At 34.0% G+C, this 22,002-nt stretch overlaps 1 protein-coding gene and 1 pseudogene across 3 annotated transcripts in view; one reads left to right on the forward strand and one right to left on the reverse strand.

The window, feature by feature from the left end:
• Positions 1–2,924: 2,924 nt before the first annotated feature.
• Ltn1 (listerin E3 ubiquitin protein ligase 1) overlaps positions 2,925–22,002 on the reverse strand; it is a 46,958-nt gene continuing 27,880 nt past the window's right edge. For 2 of the 3 annotated variants that reach the window (XM_005323570.3, XM_040286960.2), the window contains exons 19-30: positions 21,104–21,246; positions 20,116–20,251; positions 19,776–19,920; positions 18,657–18,870; positions 17,994–18,231; positions 17,386–17,460; positions 13,018–13,204; positions 8,701–8,872; positions 7,286–7,506; positions 6,660–6,854; positions 5,481–5,648; positions 2,925–4,613 (exon numbers count right to left, since the gene is read on the reverse strand). In XM_005323570.3, the coding sequence (XP_005323627.2) occupies positions 4,551–4,613; positions 5,481–5,648; positions 6,660–6,854; positions 7,286–7,506; positions 8,701–8,872; positions 13,018–13,204; positions 17,386–17,460; positions 17,994–18,231; positions 18,657–18,870; positions 19,776–19,920; positions 20,116–20,251; positions 21,104–21,246 (1,957 nt within the window). In that variant the 3' untranslated portion in view covers positions 2,925–4,550. The remainder of the gene's footprint in view (positions 4,614–5,480; positions 5,649–6,659; positions 6,855–7,285; positions 7,507–8,700; positions 8,873–13,017; positions 13,205–17,385; positions 17,461–17,993; positions 18,232–18,656; positions 18,871–19,775; positions 19,921–20,115; positions 20,252–21,103; positions 21,247–22,002) is intronic. The other variant, XM_078044508.1, reaches the window with a different exon arrangement.
• On the forward strand, positions 13,353–14,375 carry LOC106144815 (E3 ubiquitin-protein ligase RNF220 pseudogene; annotated as a pseudogene).

Consider the following 22,002-nt stretch of genomic DNA (forward strand, 5'->3'; position numbering starts at 1 on the left):
GCAAAAATAATTATAATAATGCCATAAAAAGGATAATATTATCAATTTCTCTTGTTTCCCCATCTACTGGCATAACCCTCTGAAATCGGAAAAACTTTTTTACCCTTAGGTGATGAAGAAGAAACCCATGATTATGGTTCTACAGTTTGACAAATATCCATGCTCAGAAGTCAGTTTGAACAATTCCTTCCCAAATTCTCACAGATATTTCTTGTTAGTGGGTTTTAAACAGTGAAAACAAACAATGCCAACTGGTTACATAACAATTAAACCAAACTCTTTCAGAAGCTAGTACTTTGCCAGAACCCAAATATGCTCAAGCGGTCAAATCTATGGTTCACTATTGTGTATGTCATATTGAGAACAACTGATGTAGATTTGTTTCTGAAATAGTGATGAATTTGGAGACAATCTAGATTCTTAATCTATTCAAGTACCTCAGTAAATCTGGACACAAACATAAAAATTATCTGATGTGTTGGTGCTGCTAACAGAAATTTTTGTTGTTCTTAAAAGAGAAATCCACAATGAAAAGACATTATCAAAGCTGCAGAAAATAGAAGACTCCCATAATAAATACCCTATTCTAACAAGTCCCTTTGCAAAGAACATTTATTTAAAAAAAAAAAAAGAAAGATGAATAATAACTGGTTGCAGGACCCCTGAGTAGAGTATCTGGCAAAGCCAGAAGAGCCACCTAGGTATACCAGAAAAACTTAAGTTGGACATTTACTGTCCAATTCTTCCCCAAGATGACCTATTCTAGTAAGAACTGATTGATCGTGATATTAAACAAATGAAAGAGACAAGATTTTCAGGTAGCAGAAGTCATAGCAGAGCTATCTTCTTTGGATAGCTCCAAAGAAGTCAAGAAGCATGGGAAAAAGAACAAGACTGAAGAACTTCTCATAACTAATTATAAAGCTATTTTTTTAAAAATGTAGAATTAATAACAGATAGATAAATAGATCAAGGGGACAAAATAAAGCCCAGAAACCAACTCATACATACAAAAGGATATAGTAATATAAAACAGGAGGCACTATAAAGTTAATGGGAAATGAGTGTACTATTTATATTTACTAAATGATGCTATCAGAAATATCTATCAATGTGGAGGGCGGGGATATAGCTCAGTGGCAGAGTGCTTGCCTAGCAGGAATGAGGCACTTGGTTCAAGCCCCAGTACCTCAAATAAATAAAACAAAATAAAATAAAGAACTGCTATCAATATGGAGTAAGAATTCTATCTAACAACAGTAAATATATATATATATATATATATATATACACACACACACACACACACACACATATTAACCAGCAATATATACATATACATTTAATATACATATGTATATATTGCTGGTTAATTATGCACATTTTGAAATTTAAAACTTTTGTGACAAAATATAATCAAATTTTCTTTCTTCTTTTTTTAATCTCAGGGGAGGAACAAATTTTTAAAACCTAACACCAAAAAAAGGTTCATTCATAAAGGAAAAGAATCATTAATTTGATTAAACTAACTGAAAAATTTCTGCAAAATCAAAGATTCACAAGACCATGTTAAAGACAAGCCACATACTAGAAGTTCTATAACAGATAATCAGGAAGACTGCAAGTAATCTAGTAGAAAAACAGGCATAGATTATGGACAACAAATTTATAAAACAATGAACAATAAATATAAAAGAAACAGTTTCTTGGCAGATAGGAAAATATAAATTAAAGAGCTACTTATCTCATAGCCCTCCAACTAGAAAACTTAAAAATTCTGATTAAGACTAAGTGTTGGTGACAAGGTAGGAAAAAAAACAGAATCCTCTCACATGGCTGCTGGGAGTGCAAACTAACACACCACTTTGGAAAGCAATGATCTAAAGTCAGAGTACACATATCCTACTACCTGGAATTCCACCTTGAGGCATATATCATTTAAATAAGGAAGAATGACAAAGAATGTACACTTGCAGCACTGTTCAAAATGGCAAAAAATAACTGAAATGACCATCAGTGGAAAGACTGGTAAATAAATACTAAACAGCAATTATAGTAGGTAAAAAAGCAAGTTACAAAAGATTACCTATAGTAGGATATTATGACTAATTTTTTTAAAAAACCACTACATATTATTTATGGATTCAAATACATGATAAAGTATAAAATCTTAAATAGAAAGGAGTCATACCAACTTCAGAATAGGAGGCTAGCTCTGCGGGTGGGAAGGAGGAAAATGGCGCCGGGAGCAGTACAAAAGAGTAACATTTTATTTCTTTAAAAATCAGAGGCAAATATGGCAAAATAGAAGGTGAAGAGTACAAGGGCATTTATATTAATTTTTTTTGTATATTTGAAATATTTTGTAATTAAAAAGAATTTTAATGGGCACATATGGTATATCAATCAAGTAACATTATTCACACCACAAAAATGTATCAATAACATTATGTAAACCACAAAACATATGCACATACATTAGAGCATGAGATAAATAATAATCAAAAATAAATTTTAAAATCTGCAATGGGGGTTTTAAATTAATAATTTTGTAATGAGGTCTGAATCTCATGCAATTTTATTATGTCCTTATGCTAATATTTTAAAGGCTACTATCCTTTTTTATAATTGTTAAAACTATTATAAATAAAATTAATTTAATATTCTAAATTTCAGTATTATTTTGGAAAGTTTTTTCTAAATATAAACAGTAACAAGCTTTACAATTATACTTACAGGTCTTAAGGACATATATTAAGAGTCCTAAGTATGAAGAGTAGTTATTTAATTAGAACTACTTAATTACACTGTTTCAACAAAAATCTGTTGCTTTAATACTTCTGTAGAAAAACAATGCTCTATTGTTCCTTCTTTTTCCCCCCTACTTGGGGTTGAGTGAGAAGCCAAGAAATACCAATACTGGAGAGGTTATAAACAAAGTTTTATTATAAAACCATTTTTAAAGGAAACGTGTGTAACTTTCACAGGAGAGTAACACAATCCTTTGGGATTACTATGTCAAAGACAGACATAGAGAATATTTTAAAAGAGGGGTCAAGAAGAGGTAGTAGAATTTTTGCTATCTGTACTGCATTTACTGACTCCGAGTCTCAAGGCTAGAAAATAAGATATTACAAAGAAAACTTTCAAGAACAAAACTGTGTAGGACACTACACCTACAAATACAGCTCAAGAGATGTGCAACTCACACATTATATTTCACTCAACTATAATCCTCTGACCACATTCATACTATTTCAATAATAGTCATTTTACCCAGTTGATGGTAAGCAATAATTTTATTTAACATGAGTTGCTTTTGCCAATTAAACATTTGCAACACAAATGATTAGCTGATCTCTTAAATAGCCTAACTATTAGATATGCTATTTTCCATGAAATGGAAGACTGTAATAAAATTATTCTAAGTTCCAAACTTCCACACTTTTATACTTTGGGCACAATTTTTAAGAGTAATAGTGCTGTGGCAAAAGGCAGGTTTTTACCTACACATATACTTCAGCCTATTATACTTAATTTTATTTAGTACTAAAATCCGTAATTTTCATTTCTGGATGCTGAAAAAAAAAAATTAGCTTCCCTAAATCCCTTATTTAGTGTAACTTTGGCTAGTTAGAATAGCAAAATTTGCTTACAAAATTGAAAGCCTCCTAAAACATTTTTAAATGTTGGTTTTTCCATCAATCTTAAAGTTCCAATTATATGTATTTCTTCCCTCTCAATAGAGGGATAACTTCCATTTTGCTTCACAAATGAAATAATCAAATTACCTTTTCTCTCTAATTCCCACTCTCTGAAGATACACTCAAAATGAGTAATAAATTCACTGACAAATTTACTATTCAAATTTCACTTAATACATGGAAATAATTCTTCCACAAGCAAAAGGTCAGTGTCATGAATTTAATTTTCTGAATTTCGTAACCCTTGATAAACGGAGGCACCTTAAAGTTCAGTTTACATTCTTTTATATAGGATTTCATAGCATGCTTCAAATAGCTTAAGATAAGCCATATTAATAGCTTACAGTTAATTTTTATCATTAAAATAATCTAAAAAATCAAAACACTACTAAATTTGCTGTCATAACTAATAAATAAGTCTTAAATCAACTCTCTCAATTCATTTTGGCTGACTCTTGGACTATTCTAGAACACAGACCAACAAACCGAATGGGTTTATAAGTTATAATATAGTTGTACAATGTTTTCACAAATTTTAATTCTATAATTTAGGGCTTTTGTATTCATTTTTAAATATACAAAGAGATTAAACCATTAATATAAATATTTTCTCTCAAATATGTAATATTCTTTTGTAAAAGAAAAAGTTTCCAAACATTTACAAAGCAATCTAAAGATAGGTAAACCTGATTTTAAGATTATCACATTAACCAAAATAATTTTCCAGAGAAGGTCCTATTTAAAAGTAATGCTGACTGGCTTTCTCACATCAACACCTTAAGTTGGATCCAAATCCAATGCCTTTGCTTAATTTACTTCAGGGATCACTTCCAATGGAAAAAAATCTCAGAAAAAGGTCTCACGACAGAGTGGACAGGTGGACTTGTTGCTAGATGTAAACCATTTGTACTGAAAAAGAAAAGGTTTTAAATGTTAGGAGAATTTTTTAAAGCTATCATCTCATAAAAATACATCAAAGTAACCTTCAAATTGATAAGATAATATTAAGGGATAATATTAAAATTTTTCTCTCCCCACGTCTAAACACAAATCAGCACAGTGAACATTACTTCCAATTGTATATAACTTCCAAAGGCTACCCTAGATTCTTTCTTTCTAGGCTCATGCTCAAAACCATAAAAACATAAGAAAGACCAGTGAAGCAAGTTAACATAGGGAATTGCCTTTTTGACATGATGTTTAAAAGTGTAAAGGGCTCTGATGCCAGAGGGCCCCAGCTCAACTCCTGTATCTTTTCTCATGTCTAGATCTCACTTGGTTATCCATTTCTTGAGTGCTAAGAGCTCCATTAGAAATATCTACTATAGAAGAAAGACCAATAGAGTAGAGGAAGGGGATTCAGAAGGAGAAGGAGAGAAGGGCACCGGAAGTAGTGGAGATGAAATCTACCAAACTGTGCTATGATCATGTATGAATATACCACAATGAATCTCACTTATATATATATCATAATGCACTAATCAAAATAATAATATAAGAGAGAGATCAGTAGAGTACATCAAGCTAATTAGGGGGAAGAAAAAAGAAAAGGTATTGGGGAGTTAGGCTGATTAAATTATGTTATATGCTTGTATAAATATGGCATAATAATTCCCATGTTATGTATAATTATATTATAAAAAAAGAAAAAAATATCCTTTTATTAAAGTACTTAGATGCTATAAGTCTCTATAATAATTACTAATTGTGTTCTTTCCCAAAGTTAAGCATCGAGACTACACAAACATACGAAAGTTAATTTTGCCTCAGACTTACCAAACAGGCTGAATGGAACTTTTTCTTGCATGTTCTACAGGCTTTTTTGGGAAGAGAATAGTTGAAACCATGAATGACTGAGAAACAGATCATGCAATCTTCAACACCCTCAAAACGTTTATCTACGTTATTTTTCCATAATGCTAAGCCTTCCATAATACTTCCATTCTGTTAACAAAGAGAAAAATAATCAGTATATACTAAAGACTATGTTATTTTTACTCTCAATTTCACAAATTTCAAAGTTGAATTAAGACAATCTGCCTGACTACATTCACATCTTCTAAGTTTTATAAGTGCTGGCTTTTTTGTTTTGTTTTGTTTTAATAATCTCCAAAGTTTTTAGGAACAGATGTAATTTTTCTCCATTAAAGTTAAACTTCAAGGGCTTCTGAACTATGATTTTGATTTTTTTTGACGAAATTCTTAATAATTAAATCATAAATGACCTAAAGATCTCTCAACTATTAACAAAAATGATCAGATTACTTTACCTTCTCAAATGATTTATTCCAGCTTCACAATATTGGTGAAAATGTTTTAATTTTTCTTTAATGCAGAATGTCTGAGATATATCACAATGTTCAAAGAAAACTAGAGGAGACTTACAATGTGTTTATAGTTCAAAGGTCTTTCAAAGTGGGATTTCTCTAACCAAAGAAGAGTTGAAACATAAAAGTAGCCCAGAGCCAGGCGCGGTGGTATATGCCTATACTCCCAGCAGCTCGGAGGCTGAGGCAGGAGGATCACGAGTTCAAAGCCAGCCTCACCAATGGTGAGTCGCTAAGCAACTCAGTGAGACCCTATCTCTAAATAAAATACAAAATAGGGCTGGGGATATGGCTCAGTGGTCCAGCACCCCTGAGTTCAAACCCTGATATCAAAAAAAAAGTAGCCCAGAAAGAAAGCATTCACTAGTCCATTATCCTTCAAAAAAGTCTCAATTTCCATTTCCTTAATACCATATATTATTCTACATCTTCTATACTGCCAATGAAATAAAATCAATCCCTCTCATACACCAGAAAATAAATTATAAAGCCTTAAGAACTAAAGCAGAGATGGCATATTTAAGCACATATCTTAAGCAGAAGAAACAACAGTTTGTGTTTAACTACCTTTCAAAGACATAATCTCTCTCTCTAGTTTGGGAATCCAAGTGTATGAGCAAAACCTTACCTGATGGGTGAGATAAGTGCTGAGCTGCAGCATCCAGTTCCGCCACTGCTGAACAGCCACTCCAACTCGTTTCCCACTTTCCACTGTTATTGAACCCAATGGATAATTTGAAGGCAGTTGTATTATAAGTTCAATGACTATGTCCTCAATAGTGTAAGTAGCCATTACTTCTCGAGTAGTAGCTCGAGCTTTAACCTAAAACACAAAAGGTAATATTTTTGCCAAATTCCTTTCTTCCATTCAAAACACATTTTGTTAGGTTGACTTAGCAGCTAATGTCTTCACAAGGAAAAAACAGGTAAACATTCATTTATCTGACACAAGCCATTTAATAAGTAAGTATACTTAGCATGTTTCACAGTGATTTTCTGACACAGTTTGTGTTAAAAGAAAATATGCTATTCATAAAACTGCATATTATTATTAGGTTTGTCATATATCATTTTAATAGACAAAAGATGCCCTAAGTATTAAATATTACTTTTATATCTACCATATCTTTCTCAAAACACAACAATCAGAAAATAAGGTAGACAGATTTCTGTAAATTCTGAATCAACTCTGTGATATTTATAATGACAGATATAACCAATTCGTAAACTTTTCTGGAAAAAGACAATACTAACCGTCATGCCATTAAATAGCTGTGTACTTGTTTGCACAGAAGATATTTCTTGAAAAGAAAGAACATTGCTGACATACTTGCTTGTAAATCTATCTACAATATTAAAAACACGCTTCTCACTGCTATTCCACCACAGCCTAACCATGGCAGGCAAATCTTTTAAAGTCATATGATAGACTGAACAAGCCAAGTGTGGAATATGGTATGGAAGAGTTGTAGTTTCTGAAGAAAAAATAAAATTCTTAGTTAGTTATATGCACTTACAAATAACAACAGCCTTGTATTAGTAATTTCCTTAAAAAGTCATCCTTAATCAACAAGAGTGTCTAGCTCATAAAACAAACACACCAGAGAAACCAGAACCCTAGAGTATTAGCATCCTGCCACACATTCAAAATGAACTGCAAGAATCGAATCAGACACTACTATCCTATGTGCATATATGATAACATGACCATTATAATTCTATATCACATACAAACAGAAGAATGAGAAGTTATTCTCCATACATATAGAGAATATGGTATGTACATATGTCAAAATACATTCGACTATCATGTACAATTAAAACAAATATTAAAAAATCTTCTGTAAAACAGAAAAAAAAAAATGACAAAGGAGGGGATGAGATTGTGGCTCAGCGGTAGAGTGCTTGCCTAGCAGGTGCAAGGCCCTGGGTTTGATCCTCAGCACCACATAAAAATAAATAAATAAAATAAAGATATTGTGTCCAACTACAACTAAAAAAAAAAACTACAAAAGAATGACAAAGGAAGTAAGAGTAAAAAATCCCACCTGACAATTAAAATCTGCCTAGAAATAATACTCGGTATTTCACATAAAAGACCACAAATAAAATGGAGCCCACATATTCTTTGTCATAAATTATGAAAGGGAGTTTGGCCTCCTCTTCTTTCTCCAGAGCTCACTGAGCTGCTGTGCAAAAGTCCTAGAATAATCACTTTAATATTCACAAGACACAGTTCAGCTCTCTTAAGACATTTAAAAACTTTTTATTCTTAGTAAAGTATTTATAATGCTGTAGTATAGCTAAATGACTTTATGTCTACCATTTTGACTAATACTTTAGCTACTAGAATGAAGGAAACAAATTTTACTCATCTTGTTTTCCTAACTGAAGACTACTTATTATTAACATGGCTACAAAATATTACCATATAACTAATACTTGCTTATAGAGTAAAAGATAAAAACCTCTACACTTTAAAATTATTAAATTCTCTACAACCTTATCCACAAGATTTATTTGTCCTACTTAAAGAAGTTCAGAAAATCTTGCATTTTAACATTCTTTAGCTAGGACTCACATTTGTCATTATGCCCCAGGGTAAAGTTTATTACAACCTAGTCTGAGCCTAGTCTCTAGGAAAGGACACAAATCTGTATCTTACTGACCTCTAATACTCAGCTGGAGCTCCTCAGTAAAGAAAGTTTTAGGGTCCTTATTTGAAACCTCAATAGCTGCCTCTCCATAGGTTGGATTTTCTGGCATAAGCCTGAAGAGGTGATAGAGTAATTTATTCAAACTCTTTGTTTTCCGAAGGTACATTGAATACAGAGCCCGAAGCTGATAGAAAGGCAAAGAATTTGTTAGCAAATCCAATTAAAGCAAGACCATCAGCAGAACAAAACAAACTGTAACAAATTGTAAAAACACAATTTAAAAAATGCATTAATTTGAACACTCAACTACATGCAAGAGTCATACAAAATATATGCCATATTCTCACTTTCCAAATGTATCATATGATGTGACCCTGCCTCCTTTCTTCAGACTGGCAGAACTTCTCATTAACCCCTCCTCCCTCATTATTATACATATGCTTCTAACTTTTTCTCAAATTGTGTCCATTAATATGCTCAGTATGGATGGCTTGGAGTCACTTAGCCAAGAAAATCTTTTCACCATTTTCCACAGATGACTTTGACTTGCTCACTGTCCTCCCAAGTCTTCCCCACATTCCTTCCACACCATAGTCCTTAATCTTGTAAATTCCTGAGTAAAACAGAACTCATCCCATTTTCAAGAATAACCTATTATCAAAACTACATCATCCTTTTAGTATAGAAAGCACAAACTAGTTAGTAGTTCATTATGTCTTGGGGTCTCCTCACTTGTTTATCAATTAGGAAATTTCATATACAAATTTGGATTTCTGGTTTCTCTTTTAAAAACAGGAAAATCTGGTACCACTGGAAGCACCAAAGGTATCTGTGTGATACTTGTGTCACATTTACTTTGTAGTTCTTTGGTATTTTCATCTGTTTTAACATTAATTCTCCTACTATACCATATATCTATCTCTTAGTACAAAAACACCATTTTGTGAATGTTATGACTACTCAAATACAATGATCAAGCTATAGGATTTGGGGCTGATTCTGAAAACATGTTGATCAAAGTACCTTTACAAGAGAGAAATCTGTGGATACTACCTTTATTGAGCAATCAAAATTTAACATCACCAATAAAATCACTGATATATGCCTCCTGAACTAACACCCTGAGGATACATCACACAACTTGGGCAGTAAGTACTATTGCTAAGTTATTAACCAGAATCTACCAGAAATATCCAAACATCTGAAAAAACAGAAACAATCAGAAACATCCAAAAATCAAAAATTACATGATAGGCTACAAACAGCTATCCAAAACAACAAGAAAAACATGAAAAGTATGGGAATTATAGGTTAAAGAAACTAAAGAAATAAAGCAAACAAATGCAAACATGATCCTTGACTGAATCCCCAATAGAGAAGGAAATAAAACTAAGGATAATATGAGGCAACTATAGAAATCTGAATATAAATTAGACTATATTCATGTACCAAAATTATATTTCTTAAATATAATGATTACATTTTGCTCTTATAGAATGTTTATGTTTACTTATATCATGCCCTTATTCTTAGGTAATTATATACTTAAATACTTTTGGCAAAGCATCCTGACATCTGCAACTTAAATCTCAAAGGAGGATCAGCAGAAAAAAAATATAGAACTAAATTATGTTGTGTGCATGTATGAATATATAATAATTAATCTTACTAATAAGTATAGTTACAATGTGTCAATAAAAAGACTAAGTAAATATAGAGAAAACATAAGCAAATTTAGCAACATGTTAAGAAAAACTTGTGGATCTAGAAGGGTGTGTGATTTTTTCATTCAAATTATTTTCCAACTTCTCTGTAAGTATAATTTTTTTTTTTTTTCAAAACAAAAAACTGGGGCTGGGGATGTGGCTCAAGCGATAGCGCATTCGCCTGGCATGCGTGCGGCCCGGGTTCGTTCCTCAGCACCACATACAAACAAAGATGTTGTATCCGCTGAAAACTAAAAAAATAAATATCTTTTTAAAAAATTGGAGAAAGAAAATTTTTTAAAATTAGATCAGTGGGTTTTTTAAAATTAATAAAAAGAAACAAACAAAAAACCTAGACTATGAACATGACCTGGACACCCCATGCTCAAAAACTTGTATAGAAATGTTCACAGCAGCCAAAAGTATAAACAAATGTCCACCCATGGATGCACAATATGTGGTATTATCCTGACAATGGAAGATCTTTCAGAGATGGAATTGTTTACTACAAAATTGAGTAAGTCTAAAAACTATTGTGCTAAGTGAAATAAGGGAGATACAATTTATCAAGTTATCATAAAATATCCAGAATAGGCAAATCCATAGAGACAGAACATAATTAATGGTTGCTGAGAACCATGGGGTTTAAGAGGGAATGGGAAGTGAAGAAAGTTAGTATTAATTTCCAAGTGAGGAGGTACCCCAGAACATAACAGAAGTCTTCGCTTAGTGGCTTAATAGTAACTATTTGCCCAACAGGAACACACCCCAGAACATTTTCATATTAAGATATGAGTTTGTTTGGGGGATCTTAAAAATATTATAAAATTAGTGGTTGGTTGTACAACTTTAAAAATATACTAAAACAGCCAAACTGTACACTTGAAATGCATACACTTTATAGGATGTGAAATATATTTCAATAAATTTAAAAAACACAGAGTTTTGTTTCCAGTTCAATCTGATTTGCTAGAAGTTTTTGTTGTTGTTTTTTTTAAGAACGTTAAGACAACCCATAATTTCAGGATTTATCTAATTTGCTTTATTTACTGGGTTATTCTGACATTATCTTCACAGCTCAGTTCAGGTTTCAGGCTCAATAATAAATGTTGCTATATAATTATCTGCACTCCTGCCCACATCCTGACAATAAAAACATGCTAGATGGCCATTTTCCTGATTTTTGAATATAAGATAATAAAAAAAAAATTCTTCTATATCAGAGGTTCAATCTGCTGCAATCTTTAAAAGATCAACAATATTTTAAGAAACAAATGTAAAAGCTTAACAAGGACTTCTTGAAAAACATAAGCAAATAAAACCAGTATAAGTCACAAACTGTGACAGGCCTGAAGACAAATAAAACTAATCTATGAAACAACTAGATCAACGTTGATTTGATCTTCTCCTTACATATACAAATGTAAAGACATATAAACTGATGTATTTCTGCCACAATATGGATGTGAGCAACAACACAAACAATAACTTTAATAATTCTGAAAAAATCACAGTGGAAAGGAATACCACAATATTTAATCACATTTTAAATATGAAGTAATAAACTAAGCTTTTTGTATTGACCTGTCAAAGGTGGCACTTATTTTATTAGGCTGATTCAATTGAGATTTGAAATTTTTTTCTAAAAGAAAAAGAAACTTGGGCTGAGCATAGAGGTAGAGCGCTCATCTGGCATGCGTGAGACACTGGGTTCAATCTTCAGCACCACATAAAAAAATAAAATAAAGGTATTGTGTTCACCTAAAACTAAGAAATAAATATTAAAAAAAAAAGAAAGAAAGAAAGAAAGAAAAACTAGAGTAGATCTTCCCAATTTCTTCCTGGATAATGAGAGCTTTCTTCCAAACATGAGACAACAGAGACATCTAGTGGCTACTGGAATACTCTGGGCATAATAATTACAATAGAATATTTTCTCCATTTAGATTACACTTTGAATTACACAGGTAATGTCTCATAGATCTTTCCCTGAATACTGATTTTTCTAATAGGTAAATTTCCATTTATATAACCACTTTTAAAAAGCAAGATTCCTGCCAGCATGGTGGTGCATGCTGTAATCCCAGAGGCTCGGGAGGCTGAGACAGGAGGATCAAGAGTTCAAAGCCAGCCTCAGCGATAGCGAGCAACTCAATGAGCCCTGTCTTTAAATAAAATACAAAATAGGGCTGGGGATGTGGCTCAATGGTGGAGTGCCCCTAGTTCAATCCCCGGTATCCCCCACCACCACCAAAAAAAAAACCAAGATTCCATGCCGGTTCTTTTGAAATTACTATGACAGTACAAAATTAAAAACTATATGAAATATTGTTCCTTATAATAAATAGGTGTGTGACTACTATATTCAGTTAGAATAAAAACTGATGAAGTTGCATTTCAGAGCTTAATTATTTTGCCAAAAAAAAAATTATATCTGGAAGAGTAAGGAAGTAGTAAGAAAAGTAAGTAATAGCAGAGTTATCTAAACTTGGTCAGATAAAATTAGATTAAAATGTAAGGCATGTCCCCTTTTGTTCTAAAAAGGATGGTGTTTAGAAAAGTTGTCATCTGGATTTGATCACCAGCATGAAGGAAAATAAAAAGTTGCCATACATTTATTTACCTGAGATGAAGCAGCTTTGAAGAAAGTTAGTATTAATTTCCAAGTGAGGAGGTACCCCAGAACATAACAGAAGTCTTCACTTAGTGGCTTAATAGTAACTATTTGCCCAACAGGAACACACCCTAGAACGTTTTCCAGCAAGTCTTCTTGAGTACTGAGAAGAGACATCAATACTGCTGGTGGTGACCTAGAAATCAATGTTTAAATAGCAACATTTTCTTCAAAAGTTAACATACTGACAGTGTTTATAAACTTCAAGCATTTTTTTTTAAATAGCCATTTTCCAAAACCCTTTTAAAAATGTTCTCCTTTATACATCCAATTTTAACTCCTAATTTCACATAACGACAAATGACAAATCTAAAAGATATGCTATAAAATATGGACCCTAGAATCCGCCAGCATTGTCACCACCTGGGGCCCAGAGCAATGGAGGCCGGGGCTGGGGCAGCCATAGGGTCCCATTAGAACAGCCTCCGATGGCTATGCCAATGGACTGGGGGAGCCGGGGAAGCAGGGGACCGGAGGGAGGAAGTACAACCAGCACACCTGACTAAATGTGTAGATTGGGAGCCAACCAGCACACCTGACTAAATGTGTAGATTGGGGAAATGAAATGGAAAAAGTAAAATGAGGCCCAGAAGGAAGGTTCCTGCATGGCTGAGGATGATGCTGTGAACATAGAACAAGAAAACAGCAACCGCTTTGAAAAGTATGAGTGCTGTGGGCAGACGGATATGGGTCACTGCTCTCCCAGAAGGTGGCTACCAAGGCTCTGGCTTTCTCATGTACAGCCGCGAGAACCAGGACAGTGATCTGACTTGGATGTGGATGGGGATGACAGTATGGGAAGCCACAATACACGGAGACAGAAGTTGTCATCTCTTATGTCAGCTCGAAGCCTGGTGAAGCCAAGGAGAAAGAAGCATTCCAGGGAAGCAGTCCTAAATGGTGGCCCTCCCAGGACCTGTGCCACACCTGAGTTCTCTAAATGGGCCAGTGATGACATGCCATTCACCAGCAAAGATAAAAAGTAGCAAGCAGGAGGTCATGCAGAAGATAAACAAGAACAGGGACATGGAGAAAATCTCTGATTCAGCTGTGACCATGTTTGAGGCCCTGAAGGCTCTGAGCGATACAAATGCCTCATCTGCATTGATTCATACTCATTGCCCCTAATGTCAATCCAGTGTTGGCCTGTACAGTACAGGAACGCTGGCTGTGGACTCTATGTTCCAAGAAGCTCTGCCCTCAGTGCAACACCATCACAGTACCTAGAGACCTTCAGAGGATCTACTTGTGAGCTAGCCACCCAGGCGGGCCTCGCCCCAAGCAGCCTCACCTGCTCCCATCCTCTGTGACAGTGACCCTCTCCCCTTGTACATAATGCACACAGGATCCCTATGTACATACATTCACATGCATGCACACAGATATACACACACAAGACTCTGGAGCCAGAGTGGAGGCTGAGGCCCAGGCCCTGCCTGCTAGCTCCCACCAAGCCTGGAGACCATACCCATTGGGCCTCTGTTCCCAGGGTGGGGTAGGGAGATGGGGTGGGGAGTAGAGAGGCAAGGCTCTTGAAATTTCAGCTCCCAGAGGGACAGACATACAAACACCAGACTGAAGTACATGTAATATAGACCATGTATATTTACAATGTTGTTATAAATAGGACAACTCCTTTGCCCTCCACACCCCTAGCTTTAGTTGTATGATTTTCTTTTTTCTTTTTTTTAAAAACCTCTCTCTGGAAGCAGTGCCTCCCTCAGGGCTGGCTGAGGGCTTGGCCCATCCCCTCTTAGGGTACCTATCGGCCTCTCCCACTCCAGTCATCCCTTCCCTCTCTCGTGTGCTTGGTGTTCAGTGGTGTACATTTTTCCTCCCAGATATCAGGTACATGCCCTGAGAGACATAACCCTCTTTAGTCTTAGCTCATGAGGTTCTTCATAACAAGTTGAGAGTAGGGCAGGAAGTAGGTCCAGAGCTGAAGCAGAAGATGAGGTTGGGACTGACTGAAGGTGCCCCTGGCTGCCCAGCCTTCTGCTGAGAACCATTCCTGGGAATAGAGATGCTGTTCCAAGGGAAAAGTTGTCTCCCCGTCCATCCTGTGGGCCCTGTGGTGTGATGCTATGACTGTACATTCTATACAAAGGTACTTACTTGTTCTTTTCCTTTAAATTACATTTGACATGGATTAAAACAATATAAACAAATTTTTTAAAAAATGGATCCTAGATGTTAGCACTTTATGACACTTGAAAAACATCTATTTCAACTTTCTGCTTTATAGATAAAAATCACACAATCAGGAAGTCAAATGATTAGTACAAAAGCTAGGAGAACTGTAAGTCTTCCAAGTTTTACCAAATCCTTTATCATTCTCTAAAGGGCAGAGAGAGGATTGAGACTTGGAACTCTGTCACTACATCTTACTTTCTATTTTGCTGCATACGTTCTACTTAGCAGTATAAATAATGTCACAATCATCACGATTTATCAAAAGAATAAACAGGAAATAATTATGTGCTTTTATAAAACAGGAAATATTTATGTGCTTTTATAATCATAAGACTAGGCTGGACAATGTAATGAGACTTTTGTCTCAGAAAATAAAGGGCTATGGATGTAGCATTCTCAGGAAATTTAACATTTACATTAATTCACAACAATGTAAGTTGATTTTCTCCTTTACTGAACAAATTAACACTTCCAGGAGAATTTAAGAGATTATTTACATCTTCTTCTTTTTTTTTTGACCCAGGGCCTTGCACATGCTAACCAACTGCTCTACAACTGAGCTACATTCCTAGTCCTTTTTATTTAATTTTGAGACAAGAGTCTCACTAAATTGCCCAGGCTGGTCTCAAACTTGTAATTGTCCTGCCTCTCCAAAGAAACTGTTTTATAATCATGTGCCCCACCCTCAATTTTCTCCTTTTGCATCTGTGATCTTTCTTCTCTGTGACTTCCTTCTTTCAGACCACAAATTCAGGCTTTTCTGCCTTTATATCTTCAACATCTCTATCTTCAAGTACCAGGACTTCTCTATTCCTTAACAGTAGTCGCCACACCTTACAAATACCAGGTCTGAAATCTTTTTACTTCTCATAATGCCCTCTACATGCTGCTTTTAACTTCTGTAATGGCCTCCTCCTCTGTTTGCTTCTTAAGTATAATTCATGCCTCACACTATTGCTAGAATCAGCTGGTTGTATCTCAACTCCTACCAAATAAAGTCTCAAATCTTAATTTAGAATGCCATTTTTGCCACATGTGGTGACACACACCTCTAATCCCAGCTACTTGGGAGGCTAAGGCAGAAAGATCACAAGTTCAAAGCCAGTCTCACAGTGAGACTTTTATCTCAAAATAAAAAATAAACAGATGTGGATGTACCTTGGTGGCAGAGCACCCTGGGTTCGATCCCCAGTTACACAGACACACACAGAGCCATTTTTAAGGACATCATCTATTCACTTATCCTGATCCCTTGACTACTCTTCTAGCTTAATCTTCCACCAGACTCTGCCTACTCTGTATCTAGTGGCTTATTTTTTTTCATTCAACAAGTGACAGTAGAACCATTCTGAATGCTGTGGATATAGTAAAGAATAAGACAAAAATTCCTGCCCTCACAGGGCTTACACTTTAGCGAAAGAAGATATTGACAGTAAAAAAATGTTAAGTGGCAACATTCCCCAAGGGCATCCAGAACATTCATGCCTCAGTGGCTTTGCACATGACATTTTCTTAACCTATATTCTATTTTTTGTCCTGTTGAAATGTTAAACAACTTTATTTTTTAATTTTTTAAAATTTGTTCTAATTAGTTATACATGTTAACCAACTTTAAAGGTCCAGTTTAAACGTCTCTTCCTTAAGAGAAAGGCTTATCTTCCTGGTGTACAATAACTATGTACCCATAATATGCTATCCTTCCTTTTTCTTAGCACTTATCATACACTATACCTTTTATTACAAGATAGTACCATCGATATTTCATTATTGTATTCTTTCCACAGCATTTTAAATACTTTTCACAAAGTGGGAGCTCAATAGATATTGAACTCATACCCTTTTCCACAGCTACTATGTGGCCAAACAAAGTTTTACAGAATAATAGGCAAGCCAAAATGTGATTTAGAAACAATTAAAAGAGAAAACACTTTTGGGTAAATTTTACATTTCAAGATAACTTTAAAATAGTCTATCCACAGAATGAATATGTACTCTAAATTGAGAGTTTCTGTGTTGTTTAGTCTTAAAAAGACATAAGGTAGATTATGACAACCTAATAAACCAAGTTATAAAAGCAAACAAACAACAACAAAAAAGGACAAAATAAAACAAAAAGCCACTCACAAGGCTGGTTCTTCTTCTTCATCTCCATATGACTTTAGATTATCCTGATCGTACTGTGGTAATTCAGGCATTAATCTGGAAATAGATTATTTTAAATATTTTAAATTAGATTATCAATTATTATACCATATTTCAGATCACAAAGACTAATACTTATTTTGAATGAGGAAACCTTTTGTGTTGTTTTGGGTACCAGGGATTAAGCCCAGCAATGCTTAACCACTGGGCCTTATCCCCAGCCATTTTTACTTTTTATTTTGAGACAGGGTCTTGCTAAGATTCCAAGGCTGGCGTCACACTTGCAATCCTCCTGACTCAGCTTCCCAAATTGCTGGAATTACAGGCATGCACCACCATGCATGGCTTATAATGAAGATACCTTTTAATGAGTTCTTTATAAAATAACTATCTATGGCCAGAACTATTTCAACATAAATTGGGTAAGAAAAAAAATGACCAAAAAGATCAAAAAAACAAGTTGGCATTCCTGTTCCTGAAATAGTCAGGTCTCCTTTTTATTTTTAATTTGGCTTTTTTTCAATGATTAAAAGTAAAAAATGTATATATTCTATTTGTTAGACCATGGTAATATTCACTTAATTGCTTACTTGAAGAGCATATGATAAACAGCAATTTGCACAGGCCTAGCTCTGAAGAGGAGTAATGGGGCCAATGTATTTAACAAAGTCTGGAGATGTTCTGGCAAATTTGTTTTTTGGCCAGCAACCAATTTTACAGGAAGTTTCTGACTCAACAGCTGATCCTTCGAGATGTATGTTAATGTTTCACACATGGGCTTCAGCATTGCATTCTTAAAGGATGTTTCAGACAGATCTTTGTCTTCTCCTGAGAAAACAAATTAAACACACACACACACACACATACCAAGAGAGAGTTGATTGATTCATGATCAACATCATTTAAGAAAATGAAAATTAGACATAGACATTACAGAATTCCTAACTAGAAATAAGAAGTGAATACTTATTTCAGTTAATCAACTGTTTTAATGACTTTTACTACATTCTTTAAGAAAGCAAGCAAATATTCAATAAAGATGTTCTACTCACATTACCCGAATTACTATTATTTTCATGTATAATGGTCTTTGGATACACTGGCCATTTTTCTATTTGTGTCCATACTGCAATGCAGCATCATATACAAGCTTTTTCTTCTCTTTTCTTTTACTGTATAGTACTATTCAATTCAAACATCTAAAGCTGTTGTTTTAATCTATCATTCTCATTATTATTTCCTTTTTTACTTGCCTGTAGCAGTCACCAAAAGAGGCAAAAGCAAACTGTGGATGCCTTGGGAAAAAAATTCTTTCCATTCACTGATTAGATTTACAGGAAGATTGCCAATGGTATCCAGAGTTGTTGAATCAAAAAAAGCACTGAGATCACAGGCCAAATCACAGCTGACACAGGCAAACAGTTGTATAAGTGGAACAGAACACAATGCCTGATTCTCATTTGTTGTCTGAAGAAACAACAGAAATGAAATCAGTAAGCTGACTTCTACCAGAATACTATGAACAAATAAAGGGAAATTCTTCTTATACTTCTCTGTATTATAAAATAAAAAAGCAGTTGAAGTGTACAGTCTGAAGAAGTTTATGTATGTTACATCACAACAACTTTTTTCAAAGTAAGATACTAGCAACAACTTATTCTGAGATGCCCTTTTTTATTTATAAACTCTGGAAGAAAATATTAACATCTACTACTTCCCAGTTACAATACATTAAACGTGCATTTCCAATCACCTCAATAGCCCTGTTACAAGTTGCACACTAAATTATTTTACAATAAAGAAACTGAAATCATATAGGTCAAGTTTAAAATCCCAAGTCACACAGCTAATAATCAGGTAAAGCAGAGACTCAAAAAACAATTTAGTCCTGACTGACTTGCCATCCTGAAGGCCACAACCAAACTCTGGTTGCTTTGGGTCATAAAAAGAATACCAATATCCTCTTAAAATGCATTTTAATATCAGCTCAAGGATCTCATCACTGAATTATGACGATAGTCATCATCAGTCATTTTCCTAGTCTGCCTAATAGTACCCTTGTGAGTATAACATCTACAAAAAAGAACTAATTAAAATCACCTAAAGAATGTGATGAGTAGCCAGGCATGGTAGCACACATTTGTAATCCCAGTTACTCGGGAGAGTGAGGCAGGAAGATAGCAAGTTCAAAGTCAGCATTAGCAACTTAGCAAAACTCTGTCTCATATAAAAAATAAAAAGGGCTAGGGATATGGCTCAGTGGTATAGTGCCCCTGGTTTCAATCCCAGTACCACCAATGAGTAAATAGTTCTGATACACACAGGTAAGCACAAAGACCAAACAGAAGGAAAGATATATCAAGTTAATTTACCTCCAACCAAGCCAACATGGAACACATGATGAAGTCCCATTCACTCTGTGCCAAAGGAGATGAGCAATACTTCAGAAATAAGGAAAGGAACCGGATTATTTCTATATTTACACCCAGTACCTCTGGACTTGCTTCTGATAAATTACTGTAGTGAAGATAAAAACAAAACAATCAAACCATATTAAAGAATTATATTTAATTAGAAAATACTTCGTTTTAAATCATATACTTATAAATAACTGACTTAAATATCTACCATCCTATTACTGTACAAAATTATAACTACACATAACCTAGGTCCACCTTATATATGGGAAGAAAAAAATATAAAATCACCTACCAACTAAAAAGAAAAATATCTTCATGTTCTTTCTTCCAAGATATTATAATTTTTAATATACCATGTAACAGCTCTCCATCATCTATGCTTCTGGTTTGCAGACAAGAATTAAAAATGGCAAGATGTCCAAAACCTCCTAGAATAAAAAAATCAAAAGAAAAGTTTAAAATTTTTGAATTATATTGCTACTCTAAAAAAGAAAGTCTACTTTGAAAAGCTAAACTCTTTCTTGAGAAGTGCCCAAATCAAAAACTCTTTAGAAAGGCTTATATGAAGGAGTTAACAAATGAGCATATTAATATAGGCCAGAGATCCTATCTCCATAATAGCACCTAGTACAAAACAAAAACTATTCTAAATCTGATCAGCTCTTACAGAGTCTGAATCTTTAGAATCCCTACAATTTTCAAAATCCATCTTCTGATGCATCCTAACACTTACCTTCTTTCCTTAAGGACACAGTATTCCTTAACTACAAAATGATAAAAGCCAATCTTCAGGCACCGTCATCCTAATGTCTTATCAATTTGTTATATAACAGAAGCATAAAATAGGAACAAAACAGGGGAAAGGCAAAAAAGAAAAAAAAAACAAGGGGGAGAAATGAATTACAGTAGATGGGGTAGAGAGAGAAGAGGGGAGGGGAGGGAAGGGGGGATAGTAGAGGATAGGAAAGGCAGCAGAATACAACAGAACTAGTATGGCAATATGTAAATCAGTGGATGTGTAACCGATGTGATTCTGCAATCTGTATATGGGGTAAAAATGGGAGTTCATAACCCACTTGAATCAAAGTGTGAAATATGATATGTCAAGAACTATGTAATGTTTTGAACAACCAACAATAAAAATTTTAAAAAAAATAGGAACAAAACAACGGTAATTCAATTTATTACTTTGCTACATTTAGTTTTACATATTAAAAAAATACTTCTTTCATCTCAAGTAATTATTAAGATACTGAAATATTAATTGTCAGGCAACTAACCATCAGTACTGCAAAGGTCCTCCTTAGTCCAACCCAAAAGAGCAGGTATACATTGAGCACTGAATTCTTTCTTTTCTTCTTTTGACAAAAATGGACAGAGACTTTGAATGGTATGCAAATTGCCTTCTGTTAGTGGAAAGAAACTGTTTAAAGAAGAAATATGAATCACATTTATTCTACGTATACAGTTATTTCATAAAATTCTTATTCAAACTATTCCAAAGAACTAATAATTCCACTATATAAATACTTGACTATGATGAGACTGACAACTGCTGATTCTAGATGATGAAATTTTACTTGGTTTGGTTTGGTTTTGTTTTACTGCTCCTCTTTCTATATAGTCTTAATTTTTTTAGATGAACATAATTTGTCCCCTATGTATGACTTTTTAAAAAATATTTTTTTAAATATTAATAAATATTTAATAAATAATTACTATACCAACGGTCTGGGGTATAGCACAATGATTCAGTACCCTTGCCTAGTATGAATGAGGCCCTAGGTCAATTTCTATCACTGCAAAAAATAAAAATAAAAATGTACAAACATACACACATAATTATAAATATGTATATATACAGATATATATATATTATATATACATATATATGAATATACTATCAATATTATTTCTTTTTTTAATATTTATTTTTTAGTTTTAGGTGGACAAAATATCTTTATTTTATTTTTATGTGGTGCCAAGAATTGAAGCCAGTGCCTCTCGCATGCTGGGCAAGTGTGCTATCATTTGAGCCACATCCCCAGCCCTCAATGTAATTTCTTATTTTTTGTGTCATTTTTATTCTTTGAGTTATTTTTACAATGTAAGCACATCTACTTATCCCAAATAAAAAGTTCTAAAACAAATTTTAGATAAGATCTATAAAAATCAAAAT

The sequence above is a fragment of the Ictidomys tridecemlineatus genome, chromosome 3 (assembly GCF_052094955.1).
Source record: "Ictidomys tridecemlineatus isolate mIctTri1 chromosome 3, mIctTri1.hap1, whole genome shotgun sequence".
NCBI classification, from domain to species: domain Eukaryota; kingdom Metazoa; phylum Chordata; class Mammalia; order Rodentia; family Sciuridae; genus Ictidomys; species Ictidomys tridecemlineatus.